General features: G+C 42.6%; 1 protein-coding gene across 2 annotated transcripts; it reads left to right on the top strand.

Moving 5' to 3' along the window:
• Positions 1 to 1,467: 1,467 nt before the first annotated feature.
• Positions 1,468 to 13,504, top strand: ak8 (adenylate kinase 8). Of its 2 annotated transcripts, XM_023291496.3 has the most exons (15): positions 1,473 to 1,643; positions 2,013 to 2,116; positions 2,637 to 2,721; positions 5,877 to 5,926; positions 6,009 to 6,101; positions 6,196 to 6,252; positions 10,032 to 10,113; positions 10,292 to 10,363; positions 10,443 to 10,643; positions 10,733 to 10,855; positions 10,927 to 11,016; positions 11,444 to 11,585; positions 11,718 to 11,798; positions 11,940 to 12,069; positions 13,319 to 13,504. In XM_023291496.3, the coding sequence occupies exons 2-15, from the start codon at positions 2,036 to 2,038 to the stop codon at positions 13,406 to 13,408; spliced, it is 1,377 nt and encodes a 458-aa protein (XP_023147264.2). In that variant the 5' UTR covers positions 1,473 to 1,643; positions 2,013 to 2,035; the 3' UTR covers positions 13,409 to 13,504. The 2 variants fall into 2 exon arrangements, with proteins under 2 accessions (XP_035813675.2, XP_023147264.2); XM_035957782.2 differs by lacking the exon at positions 13,319 to 13,504 and having other exon boundaries at positions 1,468 to 1,643; positions 11,886 to 12,017.
• The last annotated feature ends 1,583 nt before the right edge of the window (positions 13,505 to 15,087 follow it).

The raw sequence follows: 15,087 nt of genomic DNA, 5'->3' as shown, positions 1-15,087 counted from the left end.
GTTGGCTTAGCATTAGATGTACCCATAAAGCTGCTGTAGCTAATGTTTGGTTAGTTGTTAGCTTAGCATTAGACGTAGCTAACGTTCTGTGCTGCAGCTCTGTGGAACCATTGGACTGTAGTTTTATTGACTGCTTCCTTCATTATAAAGCAGAACAAAGTTCGGACCGGAGCCGAGCCAATGACCTATACACATACTAACTATATATACACACATACACATACTAACTATATATACACACATACACATACACACACACACACACACACACACACACACATAGATTGTATATGTTTATCTGTCTGTGGTACCAGTGTCGTGCCAGCAATAGCTGTTGCTGTAGCTCACTTTCCACAGGGTATCTTGTCTTCAGATATTGGCGGGGGGGTTTTTTGTTTTGTTTTTTTTAAATCCCCCTCTGTTGATCATCAGAACTTCATAGCATTTATTCAGAAATTCTCAGACAAATGACGATACAGGAGGATCGACGAGAACATGTTATGAGGTGGAGACACATAATTGCAGCCTGATTGTCTGCGCCTGCCAGAAAATGTACCTCCCCTCTATATTCCTCAGGTGATGTACTAACATCACGTGTTTTATTCTGCAGACATTTGTGCTTAGCAACACCTGTGAATTAGGACTAATTTCATTAATCACAGCTAAAGTTATAGAGGGGTACAAATTATTTCAGCCTCATTCACTGGACTTTTCATTACAGCGGGGGGGAGGTACATTTTCTGGCAGGCGCAGACAATCAGGCTGCAATTATGTGTCTCCACCTCATAACATGTTCTCGTCGATCCTCCTGTATCGTCATTTGTCTGAGAATTTCTGAATAAAGGCTATGAAGTTCTGATGATCAACAGAGGGGGGATTTAAAAAAAACAAAACAAAAAAACCCGCTGCCAATATCTGAAGACAAGATACCCTGTGGAAAGTGAGTTACAGCAACAGCTATTGCTGGCAGTGCTGCAGTAAAAGCACTGTGTTAAAATGCTCACAGTGGTGTTGATTTTACTGTATCAGCGGTTGGACAGATTGATCTAAAGGTTGAATTACAGCGCGTTTGAATCTAGTATCCACCCAGAGAGTATTGAGCCTACGTTTAGTCAGCAGGGTGATCGCTTACACTTCATTACAGAAAGGAGAAGGAAAAGACATTATTAGGCAGCGCTATCAATATTATTAATTAGGCAACACACGATGTATAGCAAAAGCATTTATTTAGGTTGAAATGTCATGTGCTAAATTACCAAACATGTTTGACAGTCAAAGCATGATCGAAACAATCCACATTTTGTTTTATTCATTAACTTAACTAAGCCGATATCTAAACAGAATTATAGCGCCACCCTTCCGAATGCATGCGCGCTCCCGCGGCAGGGGATACACGTTCTATCGGGGGTAACTACTTTGGCACGACACCGGCCTGTTGGGTTCCTGCTTCAAACTTCCGCTGATGACGTCCTTCCTTAGCAACAAGAGAACGCGTCCTAACGCCCGTCAGTCAGACAAACAGCTGCTGGAGGTTGGTTCGTGTTTCTGCTGTAAAATCTGGATTCTGACTAAGTTTAAAGCTCGAGTTCAAAACTAGACGTTCGTGTTTGAAGCGTCAGAGAAAAACAAAGAACTAAAATCAGGTAAGATGCTGCTAACGAGGCTAACGTCTGCTGGTTTCTGTGCTGCGTTCAAGTGTTTTTACCGCAGAGCTGCTCTGATTCATCAGCTGCAGGGTTCTAACATGGATCCTCTGGATTTTCAGTTTACTGTCGGGGAGGAAAGAAACCAGAAAATATTCACTGAAGAAGCTGAAATCTCAGAGTTTTTCTGATTAATTAAAGAATTGATGTTAACTGATGACTAATGAAACAGCAGACGAAGAGTTTAAAAGCAAAACAGTCAAAGATGGAATCAAAGAAATGGGTTAAAGTTCTAAAAGATATTCTGTGGAGAACAGACTAGAACATCAGTGATTAGTTTAAATGAAGTGCTGCGTTCACTGACCTCAGGAGGAAACAGCTCCGTCCTGCTGATGGATGAGACGGTGAAGCCTGTGAGGGTTCCTCCTCAGCTGTCTGTCTACAGCGACAAACACGTCACACACCTGGTGCAGGTACAGAGAGTTCTGGAGGGTTCTGCCTTAGAACGGTTCCACTTTAGAACGGTTCTACACTGAGGCTGTGTGGACCAGTGTGTGTTTTTGTGTATTTTTTGTGTACCTGTGTGTATTCTGTGTGTATTTTTGTGTATTTGTGTCTATTTTTTGTGTATCCAAAGTTGTTTAAGTCAATCCAACTGGACTTTAAGAAGGTTCCTTGAAGACGTTCCACCTCTCATCCAAGAGGCTTCTTCAGTTCTGGTGGTGGTTGATGTTGCCTCAGCTTCTAACCTCTGTGAGGTGTGGTCAGTGTTATTCACATTCTGACGACCATTGCCAAGGCCCACCTGGCTCCTCAACGATGGTCGTTGGGAGCCAGGGAGTGACAAAGGGGGTCGTTGAAATGCGAGTTTCACCGAGCCCTCGTATGATAATGGTGGTCGTTAGCATGAGCCACCTCACCTGACCTGAATGAGAAACTACACAGATATTTTTTGTGTATTTTGTGTGTATTGTGTGTGTATTTGTGTTCCAGACCCTGGTCTCCGACCTGCTGATCCATCAGCCTGATGATCCGATCTCCTTCCTGATCCATCAGCTGCAGAGGATCAGTGTGGATGGTGAGGTTCTGGTTCCTGATGGGTTCTTTACCTGTTTCTGGTTCTGGTTCCTGATGGGTTCTTTTACTGGGTTCTGGTTCCTGATGGGTTCTTTTACTGGGCTCTGATTCTGGTTCCTGATGGATTCTTTACCTGGTTCTGGTTCCAGATGGGTTCTTTTACTGGGTTCTGGTTTAGTTCCTGTTAGACTCCTGATCATGCAGCTTATTGACGGTTCTGTATTAAAGTGATTGATCAGCTGTTAGGATCAATAGTTTGGTTTATTGATCATCAGACGTTTTCAGGAGAATCTAATCTTCAGCTTCTTTCAGTTCTGAGCTTTAACCAGATTCTGATGTGCAGTGACCTCCTGCTGCCTGTAGATGGCGCCGAAATACAGCTGCAATAAGATCAGTGGACTAAACTAGTAAAAACTAAGTAGTACACTACAGTACTATAAGCTGTGTATTAGTACGCTACAGTACTATAAGCTGTGTATTAGTACAATACAGTACTATAAGCTGTGTATTAGTACACTACAGTACTATAAGCTGTGTATTAGTACGCTACAGTACTATAAGCTGTGTATTAGTACAATACAGTACTATAAGCTGTGTATTAGTACACTACAGTACTATAAGCTGTGTATTAGTACGCTACAGTACTATAAGCTGTGTATTAGTACAATACAGTACTATAAGCTGTGTATTAGTACAATACAGTACTATAAGCTGTGTATTAGTACGCTACAGTACTATAAGCTGTGTATTAGTACAATACAGTAATATAAGCTGTGTATTAGTACGCTACAGTACTATAAGCTGTGTATTAGTACGCTACAGTACTATAAGCTGTGTATTAGTACAATACAGTACTATAAGCTGTGTATTAGTACACTACAGTACTATAAGCTGTGTATTAGTACGCTACAGTACTATAAGCTGTGTATTAGTACAATACAGTACTATAAGCTGTGTATTAGTACACTACAGTACTATAAGCTGTGTATTAGTACGCTACAGTACTATAAGCTGTGTATTAGTACAATACAGTACTATAAGCTGTGTATTAGTACAATACAGTACTATAAGCTGTGTATTAGTACGCTACAGTACTATAAGCTGTGTATTAGTACAATACAGTAATATAAGCTGTGTATTAGTACGCTACAGTACTATAAGCTGTGTATTAGTACGCTACAGTACTATAAGCTGTGTATTAGTACACTACAGTACTATAAGCTGTGTATTAGTACGCTACAGTACTATAAGCTGTGTATTAGTACAATACAGTACTATAAGCTGTGTATTAGTACACTACAGTACTATAAGCTGTGTATTAGTACGCTACAGTACTATAAGCTGTGTATTAGTACAATACAGTACTATAAGCTGTGTATTAGTACAATACAGTACTATAAGCTGTGTATTAGTACGCTACAGTACTATAAGCTGTGTATTAGTACAATACAGTACTATAAGCTGTGTATTAGTACGCTACAGTACTATAAGCTGTGTATTAGTACGCTACAGTACTATAAGCTGTGTATTAGTACAATACAGTACTATAAGCTGTGTATTAGTACACTACAGTACTATAAGCTGTGTATTAGTACGCTACAGTACTATAAGCTGTGTATTAGTACAATACAGTACTATAAGCTGTGTATTAGTACAATACAGTACTATAAGCTGTGTATTAGTACGCTACAGTACTATAAGCTGTGTATTAGTACAATACAGTACTATAAGCTGTGTATTAGTACGCTACAGTACTATAAGCTGTGTATTAGTACAATACAGTACTATAAGCTGTGTATTAGTACGCTACAGTACTATAAGCTGTGTATTAGTACAATACAGTACTATAAGCTGTGTATTAGTACGCTACAGTACTATAAGCTGTGTATTAGTACAATACAGTACTATAAGCTGTGTATTAGTACAATACAGTACTATAAGCTGTGTATTAGTACGCTACAGTACTATAAGCTGTGTATTAGTACAATACAGTACTATAAGCTGTGTATTAATACACTACAGTACTATAAGCTGTGTATTAGTACGCTACAGTACTATAAGCTGTGTATTAGTACAATACAGTACTATAAGCTGTGTATTAGTACAATACAGTACTATAAGCTGTGTATTAGTACGCTACAGTACTATAAGCTGTGTATTAGTACAATACAGTAATATAAGCTGTGTATTAGTACGCTACAGTACTATAAGCTGTGTATTAGTACGCTACAGTACTATAAGCTGTGTATTAGTACACTACAGTACTATAAGCTGTGTATTAGTACGCTACAGTACTATAAGCTGTGTATTAGTACAATACAGTACTATAAGCTGTGTATTAGTACACTACAGTACTATAAGCTGTGTATTAGTACGCTACAGTACTATAAGCTGTGTATTAGTACAATACAGTACTATAAGCTGTGTATTAGTACAATACAGTACTATAAGCTGTGTATTAGTACGCTACAGTACTATAAGCTGTGTATTAGTACAATACAGTACTATAAGCTGTGTATTAGTACGCTACAGTACTATAAGCTGTGTATTAGTACGCTACAGTACTATAAGCTGTGTATTAGTACAATACAGTACTATAAGCTGTGTATTAGTACGCTACAGTACTATAAGCTGTGTATTAGTACAATACAGTAATATAAGCTGTGTATTAGTACGCTACAGTACTATAAGCTGTGTATTAGTACGCTACAGTACTATAAGCTGTGTATTAGTACAATACAGTACTATAAGCTGTGTATTAGTACGCTACAGTACTATAAGCTGTGTATTAGTACAATACAGTACTATAAGCTGTGTATTAGTACACTACAGTACTATAAGCTGTGTATTAGTACAATACAGTACTATAAGCTGTGTATTAGTACACTACAGTACTATAAGCTGTGTATTAGTATGCTACAGTACTATAAGCTGTGTATTAGTACAATACAGTACTATAAGCTGTGTATTAGTACACTACAGTACTATAAGCTGTGTATTAGTACAATACAGTACTATAAGCTGTGTATTAGTATGCTACAGTACTATAAGCTGTGTATTAGTACAATACAGTACTATAAGCTGTGTATTAGTACGCTACAGTACTATAAGCTGTGTATTAGTACACTACAGTACTATCACCTGTGTGTACTTCAGTTCCCAGGGTTCTGCTGTTCGGACCTCCTGCTGTCGGGAAAAACACGGTGGTGAGTTTAAACCTCCTCTGATTGACTGATGTTTCTGTGACTCCTCTGATCGGCTGATGTTTCTTCTTCTGTGGTGTTCCAGGCGAAGCGGCTGAGTGCGGAGCTGAGAGCCGTCCATGTGACCACTGACACGCTGCTGCTGGACCAATCAGAGCCGAGCTCACAGACTGAGCAGGTAGGACTCACCTGAACCTCCACAGGTGTATTATCTGTTGGCAGCTGGTTGGTCAGAATCGGTTCAAGATGATGAATGTTCTGTGGTTCTGCAGGTTCCTGCTGAGCGGCTGGTTCTCCAGAGACTGAAGGAAATCGACTGCATCCACAAGGTGAGTCCTGAACCTGGACCTGCTGCTGAAGTTCTGGTTCTGACCCGTCGAGTTCTCGGTGCTGGTTCCAGAGTCTGAACCTGAATCTGAGGATGGAGAAAAAACCTCCCAGTGTTTAGTGACGGTTCCAGATAATGGAACCTATCGTATTTTCCGCACCATAAGGCGCACCGGATTATAAGGCGCATGCTAAAACAAAGTAATGGAAGCAAAACAGTGAGTTTGGTTGAACTTTATTCTATTACGTATTTAAAAATACACTCACATTATTTTTTGATCAATCTTCTGTCACAAATCCATCAAAGTCCTCATCTTCTGTATCTGAATTGAACAGCTGGGCCATTTCGCCATCAAACATGCCGGGTTCCCTCTCGTCATTGTCGGAGTCAGTCTCGTTGCCGGGTGGCTGTTCAGCAATGATGCCGGCTTTTGCGAAAGCTTGGACGACAGTCAAAGCATATTCCTTAGCCCAGGCATCCACAATCCATTCACATGTGGTGGCGTAACTCGCACGGCGCTGCCTCCCAGTCTTAGTAAAGGTGTGTTCGCCGTCTCTTATCCATTGCTCCCACGACACTCGTAACTTCACTTTGAACGCTCTGTTTAAACCAATGTCCAGCAGTTGGAGTTCTTTTGTTAATCCTCCTGGAATGATGGTGTCGTGGTTTCTCTGATGTCCGTGATGTGTAGGTGGAGAAGAAATGCCCGTTGACGCTGACTTTCTTAATAAGATCTTTATTAAAAGAAAGAACAGTATCGTACAGACAAGAGTTGTCTGGAAGGATGTCGCCCAATGATCCTTCTCGAACAAAGACCAATGGTCAGTTTTTATACCTTCTGGTAATGTATAAAATTACAACATCTGGTTTAAATCCCTACTAAAGAGCAATAACTCCTCAGACGAAACCCCCGACTCTGCACATTCCCTGCGCATCCCTAAGGGTCACAAATCAGCTATAGGTTGACAGTAGACCCCAAGGTCAACACAGCATAGAATCTCTTGGGCTGGAAACACATACCTAATGTAATTACCACCTGTTAGTCGAAAGTTCACTTTATGGTCAACAACTGTCAGAACTCATATCAGACCAGATACTTCAATGGCAAGCTCCGAATTCATTTGCTTCACTTGGTTTTTCACAGTAGCGGTGATATGGGCGCGCATGGAGTCGCAGAAACTCTGTTTTGTCTTCTTAACTTGGCACAATTCATTCTCCTGCTTCATCCATTTCCGAACCATAGATTCATTGATTTTGAATTCTCTCGTGGCTGCTCTATTCCCATTTACAACCGCGTAACTGATAGCCTGTAGTTTGAATTGGGCCTCGTAAGCATGTCTCTTTGCTGATGCCAGTTTCGGGGGTCCTTAGCCAAACAAATGTTGTTTTGCAGCATACCGGTAGTACAGTGTACCTACCTACCGGAGGCGTGGCGGAGGTAAGCGTAGGTACTGTACGTACCTTTACGTAATGTTCTGTAATTGGTTTATCGCTGCCAGTGTATGTAGTGTACGTATTATGTCCCTATGTCAGTGGGAAATGGTCCGACAGTCAATCAAGTGGATCGGATTAGGTGGACCTCAGTGCACACATAAGGCGCACCGGGTTAAAAGGCGCACCGTCGGTTTTTGAGAAAATTAAAGGCTTTTAAGTGCGCTTTATAGTGCGGAAAATACAGTAGTTCTGTTCTTCAGGTCAGCTTTTAGAAACCTTCAGAACCCTTAAAGAATTTTTATTTGGAGTAAAGAGTTTCTGTGTTGGTCGGATCAGAACCGGGTCAGGATACGTTTAGATAGAACCACCTAAATGACCTCTAGAACCTCCCCCATGTCCTGTAGAATCACCTAAATGACCTCTAGAACCACCTAAATGACCTGTAGAACCACCTAAATGACCCGTAGAACCACCTAAATCACCTCTAGAACCACCTAAATCACCTCTAGAACCTCCTCCATGACCTGTAGAACCACCTAAATGACCTCTAGAACCTCTTCCATGACCTGTAGAACCACCTAAATGACCTCTAGAACCACCTAAATGACCTCTAGAACCTCCCCCATGACCTGTAGACCCACCTAAATGACCTCTAGAACCACCTAAATGACCTCTAGAACCTCCTCCATGACCTCTAGAAACACCTAAATGACCTCTAGAACCACCTAAATGACCTCTAGAACCTCCTCCATGACCTCTAGAAACACCTAAATGAGCTCTAGAACGACCTAAATGACCTCTAGAATGTCCTCCATGAGCTCTAGAACCACTTAAATGACCTTTAGACCCGCCTAGATTGATACAAACTATCTTTAAATATAACAAAATTCTTCTGTAGATGATTTAATGGTAGAAAGTCCTTCAGCAGAAATGTTCTTTGAGGATTTCAGTAGAACTTCCTGTTGGTCATTTCATTAAGCTGTGTTTAGAACCGATCAGAACCCCGTTATTGATCTATTGATTCATATAGAAACCAGTCAGAAGCAGCTTCTAGTTTAAATGTTTCTGATGAAATGAGAACAAAGATGCAGATGATTTAAATGAGGTTCTGCTCAGAAACGTTCCATCAATCTGTAGGTTTGTTCCAGACGAGGTTGATCCATGAAATATTCATCAGCTGAGAGTATTTATATCGGCTCTGATGATCATAATTAGTGCCCTGGTCGCCGCCGTGTCCGACTACGATTCCCAGCAGGCCGAGCAGCGACGGGTTCCCCAGAGATCAGCTGATCAAACACCACTGCTGCTGTAACTTCAGCTGTCGCTGCTCATTAGCATCACGTTCTGCAGCATTCTGCAGCGTTCTGATCCCTCCAACAGAGTTAAAGCAGCACAACGCCCGTGTTCTAACGCGTTCTCACTGGAACCCACCAAACACCTACACACTGGTCCGGGTTCCATGGCTCCGACAAGAGTATAGACAATCTATAGGTTCTAGAGTTCATTTAAAAGTTCTAGAGTTTATTTAGAATGTTTAGGAGGTTCTAGTTATCATGTACGAGGTTCTGCTGGTTAATTAGGAGGTTCTAGAGTTTAGTTAGACGTTCTAGTGGTCATGTTTGAGGTTTAGGTTGTTATATATTTGTGTTAGGTGGTTCTTGAGTTGCATAGAGTAGAGGTATTTGCATTCTTATAGAATGTTATATACTATCACCCACCCTGATTTAAATGGAACCGGGACAACAAACCCACCATTTAGAACTTTACACCCTAACGAATGCTCCATTTAGAACGATCTTCCCTTCATTGTAGGAACATTTTTGTTCCTTTAACGTCTTCAGAACATTGAGAGCTAAATGTTCTGTCTTTCTTAATATCACTGGAACCTTTTATAAAAGTCATCTAAGGCCTCATCTGGAGAACATTTTCTGAGCACTGGTTGGAGAACATTCCTCCTTGATTGTACTGGACAAAATCAGTGTTCCAGATGACGTTCCCCAAAACTTCTATGAATATTAGAACCCTATCGGAACATTGTTGGACCCGATAAACATCTTTAAAACATTCTTTGAACATGAGATTCAAACTTTCAAACATTTTAGAACTTGTAGTTTGATGTTCTGTGTGAGGTTCCTCATCAGAAAGATGTTTAAATGATTCTCAGGGGAGAAGAACGTGGAACCTGCTGTTCATTCAGCTAAACCTACAGGAGAACGTCTGATCTAAGACTCACTACAGGTTCCACATAAACACAGCTCTGTGTGTGTGTGTGTGTGTGTGTGTGTGTGTGTGTGTGTGTGTGTGTGTGTGTGTGTGTGTGTGTGTGTGTGTGTGTGTGTGTTCCAGGGCTGGGTGTTGGTTGGGTTCCCTCAGTCTCGTCTGCAGGCTCTCAGTCTGCAGCAGCTTGGAGTTCTACCAGAACATGTTGGTGAGAACCAAACAAAAACAACACGCCAGCTCACAGTGTGTGTTTGTTGTGTAACGTGCAGCTGTGTGTGTGTGTGTGTGTGTGTGTGTGTGTGTGTGTGTGTGTGTGTGTGTGTGTGTGTGTGTGTGTGTGTGTGTGTGTGTGTGTGTGTGTGTGCATGTGTGTGTGTGTGTATCAGTGTTGCTGGAGGCTCCAGATGACGTTCTGCTGCAGAGGTTTCAGGGTCGGCAGGTCGACCCTCTGACTGGAGGTGAGTCAGTCAGCTGATGTTCTCTGAGGTTCTCTGAGGTTCTCCAGACCTCACATCCATCCTGACTGTGTGTCTGCAGACATCTACCACCACACCTTCATCAGACCCGTCGAAGACATCATCACCGACCGTCTGGAGGAGGGGCGGGGCCTGTCAGAGGAGCAGCGATTGGCTAAACTGCAGCTTTTCCGCCGTGAGGTCACAGGTCTAAGCTCCACCTACCAGCACGTCCTGAAGGTCATCAACGGCGACCAACCCCACGCTGATGTTTACCAGCAGGGTAACCTCACTGAGATGTCTTGTGTTTTACTCGGTGAAGGTTCCACGCAGGAAGGCTAAACAGATGTTGAACTGTGGGTTCTCTCTCAGTGTTGGCCTTCGTTCAGATCCGCCGTCGCTCCAGAACTCCCAGAATCCTCCTGCTGGGTCCTCCAGGTTCTGGGAAGAGTCATCAGGCCCGACTGCTGTCCAACAAATACAAGATGGTGGACGGTAGGAACACACACGGTTCTGCTGGTGCCGGTTCTCAGAGTGTGACCTGGATTTGTGGTTCTGTCTGTCAGTGTGCTGTGGACGCCTGCTGAGGTCCGTAGGAGCTGACGGTTCCGCTGTAGCACAACAGATCCAGCCGTACCTGGAGAACGGTCGTCCAGGTAACCACCTTCTGACAGCTGCAGCATCCCAGCAGCCCCTGGGGGGCGCTCCACTGGGCCATAGAAACAGCCTGCAGGCTCATGTTCCACGTATAGCGCTGCAAGAACCAACGATTCTGTATCAGAACATACCAACACTATACAGGCCTGTAGAGTTCTGCTGCTTCCACTGAGTCTGCGCAGTCTGCATTTCATCTAGAACCTCCTTACTGAGCTCTAGAACCTCCATATTGACCTTTAGAACCTCCTTATTGACCTTTAGAACCTCCTTCTTGACCTCTATAAACTTCTTATCGAGCTCTAGAACCGAGTAAACCTCTAGAACAAACTAAATCTCCCCAGTGAACTGTAGAAACTGCCTGATCGATCGCTGATTACTGCCTGGCTTTGTTGGTGTCACAGTTTTGATTATTGATTATTTGTCCAGTTCCAGACTCGCTGGTTCTGCAGGTTCTGCAGGAACGTCTGAGCCAGATGGACTGCAGCTGCAGAGGCTGGATCCTTCACGGGTTCCCCAGCGAGCTGCAGCAGGCCAAGAACCTGCAGGAGTCACAGTACCAACCCAACAGGTACTATTTGTAATACTACTAGTACTGCACTACTGCTAATACTTCTACTACAGTACTACTAATACTACTACTGCTAATACTTCTACTACAGTGCTAATACTACTACTGCTAATGTTCTCCTTCTGTTCTCAGAGTTTTCTTCCTGGACGTAACAGATGAAGTTTGTTTGGAGAGAATCGGTCTGAGAGCAACAGACCCCATCAGTGGACAGAGGTCAGTTAACCAGTTTAACCAGTTTAACCAGTTTAACCAGTTTAACCAGTAAACTTGCTCCATGTCTAAAACCTCAACTCTGTTCAGAACCTTACTTTAGGTTCTGTAGAACGTGTTAGAACCTCCCACCTGTGTCTACAGGTTCCACGCTGTTACTCAACCCGCTCCAAACTCTAAGGTCCAGGACCGACTGCAGACCCGACCTGAAGACAGAACACCCACTGTAGAACACAGTCTGGAACAGTACCGGAACCACAGCGCTGCCCTGCAGGTACACACCTGATACACCTGATACACCTGAACACACCTGAACACACCTGATACACCTGATACACCTGATACACCTGATACACCTGAACACACCTGATACACCTGATACACCTGAACACACCTGAACACACCTGAACACACCTGATACACCTGAACACACCTGATACACCTGAACACACCTGATACACCTGATACACCTGATACACCTGATACACCTGAACACACCTGATACACCTGAACACACCTGATACACCTGATACACCTGAACACACCTGATACACCTGATACACCTGATACGCCTGAACACACCTGATACACCTGATACACCTGAACACACCTGATACACCTGATACACCTGATACACCTGATACGCCTGAACACACCTGATACACCTGATACACCTGAACACACCTGATACACCTGATACACCTGATACACCTGAACACACCTGATACACCTGATACACCTGAACACACCTGATACACCTGAACACACCTGATACACCTGAACACACCTGAACACACCTGAACACACCTGATACACCTGAACACACCTGATACACCTGAACACACCTGATACACCTGATACACCTGAACACACCTGATACACCTGAACACACCTGATACACCTGAACACACCTGATACACCTGATACACCTGAACACACCTGATACACCTGAACACACCTGATACACCTGATACACCTGAACACACCTGAACACACCTGAACACACCTGATACACCTGAACACACCTGATACACCTGATACACCTGATACACCTGATACACCTGATACACCTGAACACACCTGATACACCTGAACACACCTGATACACCTGATACACCTGAACACACCTGATACACCTGATACACCTGATACGCCTGAACACACCTGATACACCTGATACACCTGAACACACCTGATACACCTGAACACACCTGATACACCTGAACACACCTGATACACCTGATACACCTGAACACACCTGATACACCTGATACACCTGAACACACCTGATACACCTGAACACACCTGATATGCCTGAACACACCTGATACACCTGAACACACCTGATACATGTGTTCAAATGTGAAACACATGTTGACTCACTCCAGAGTAGAAATGCGTGTGTGTGTGTGTGTGTGTGTGTGTGTGTGTGTGTGTGTGTGTGTGTGTGTGTGTGTGTGTGTGTGTGTGTGTGTGTGTGTGTGTGTGTGTATGTGTGTGTGTGTGTGTGTGTGTGTGTACAGTCTGTGTATCCAGATGCGGTTCACATTGATGCTGATCAGGATCCCCACTCTGTGTTTGAGTCTCTGGAGAGTAAACTGACCACTGACTGACACCTGGACTCACCTGGACTCACCTGAGGAGGACAAAGAGAGTGATGTGGTTGGATTGTTTAGAAGAAGAATAAAATGTTTTCTGTTTTTCATTGATGTGTTTTGTGTGTCTGTGTCTTTTTGTGTTCTCATTAAACCAGTGAAATTGAACAGATCAATAAAGCAGCTTCATCTACACCATAAATACACTACAAATACATCATAAATATACTACAAATACACCACGAATACACTACAAATACACCATAAATACACCATAAATACAGCGTAAATACGGCATAAATACACTATAAATAGACTGTAAATACACTATAAATACACTACAAATACACTATACACCGTAAATACACAATGAATACACTACAAATACACTATAAATAGACCGTAAATACACAATAAATATACTAAGTACACTATAAATACACTATAAGTACACTATAAATACACCATAAATACACTATGAATACACTACAAATAGACCGTAAATACACCATAAGTACACTATAAATACGCCGTAAATACATCGTAAACACATTCTAAATACACCGTAAATATACTATAAATACACCATAAATACACTGTAAATACACAGTAAATACACTATAAATCTGTCTGTCTGCTCTGTTTGTGTGTGTGTGTGTGTGTGTGTGTGTGTGTGTGTGTGTGTGTGTGTTCTGCGTGTGTGTGTAGATGTGTGTGTGTGTGTGTGTGTGTGTGTGTGTGTGTGTGTGTGTGTGTGTGTTCTGCGTGTGTGTGTAGATGTGTGTGTGTGTGTGTGTGTGTGTGTGTGTGTGTGTGTGTGTGTGTGTGTGTGTTCTGCGTGTGTGTGTAGATGTGTGTGTGTGTGTGTGTGTGTGTGTGTGTGTGTGTGTGTGTGTGTGTGTGTTCTGCGTGTGTGTGTAGGTGTGTGTGTGTGTGTGTGTGTGTGTGTGTGTGTGTGTGTGTGTGTGTGTGTGTGTTGTGTGGCAGGTTGTCGCCTCCGGCAGTCTCCATCTCTGAACCATTCGTGTCTCAGAGTTCAGCCGTTTTCAGTTTCCTCAAATAAAAAAAAAAAATCAAAACAAGAAAAAGATTCAGAAATGTCTGTGACAGTTTCAATCACCGTGGAAACACAATGGAGCGATCATGTGATCAGCTCACCTCGTCACCACTACAGAGGTTATCATCTCCGTCCACAGATCCAAACACCTGAACTGGACCAAAACAGGTCTAAGGATTGGACTGGTTCTGACTGGTTCCTGCAGGATCAGGTCTAAAGATTGGACCGGTTCTGACTGATCCCTGCAGGATCAAGTGTAAGGATTGGACCGGTTCTGACCGGTTCCTGCACAATCGATGACTTCAGGTGGAACTTTTCTGCTTTAAGTGAGAACAAGCTCTGTGGTGTTGATGGTTCTTCTGACTGAGCTGGAGATGATGATGAAGATGATGATGAAGATGATGAAGGCTGTGTGATTGACAGCAGCATCTCATCTGTAAATCTTCTTGTTTAAGTCTGGTTGATCTCAGAAGCTTCAAAGCTGTTGGAGAAAAACTAAAATTAATTCTCAGCTTCAGTCCCAGGAGAAGCTCAGAGGGGTTATAAATACCACAGAGAGACCTAACAACCAGCAATCATCAACTAGAAACCAGAAAACAGAAAACAGAAACCAGCAACTAGAAACCAGAAACCAGAAACC

Source organism: Amphiprion ocellaris, chromosome 6 (assembly GCF_022539595.1).
Source record: "Amphiprion ocellaris isolate individual 3 ecotype Okinawa chromosome 6, ASM2253959v1, whole genome shotgun sequence".
In the NCBI taxonomy this organism is placed as follows: Eukaryota; Metazoa; Chordata; class Actinopteri; family Pomacentridae; genus Amphiprion; species Amphiprion ocellaris.
This window is presented reverse-complemented; position numbering and strand designations above follow the sequence as displayed.

What these genes read in the sequence shown, in the direction of transcription:
- ak8 (XM_023291496.3), top strand. Translation starts at nt 2,036, where the DNA reads ATGGATGAGACGGTGAAGCCTGTGAGGGTTCCTCCTCAGCTGTCTGTC. An exon ending in CTGTCGGGAAAAACACGGTG is followed by an intron (nt 5,927 to 6,008) that starts GTGAGTTTAAAC and finishes GTGGTGTTCCAG; the next exon opens with GCGAAGCGGCTGAGTGCGGA. An exon ending in ACCACAGCGCTGCCCTGCAG is followed by an intron (nt 12,070 to 13,318) that starts GTACACACCTGA and finishes GTGTGTGTACAG; the next exon opens with TCTGTGTATCCAGATGCGGT.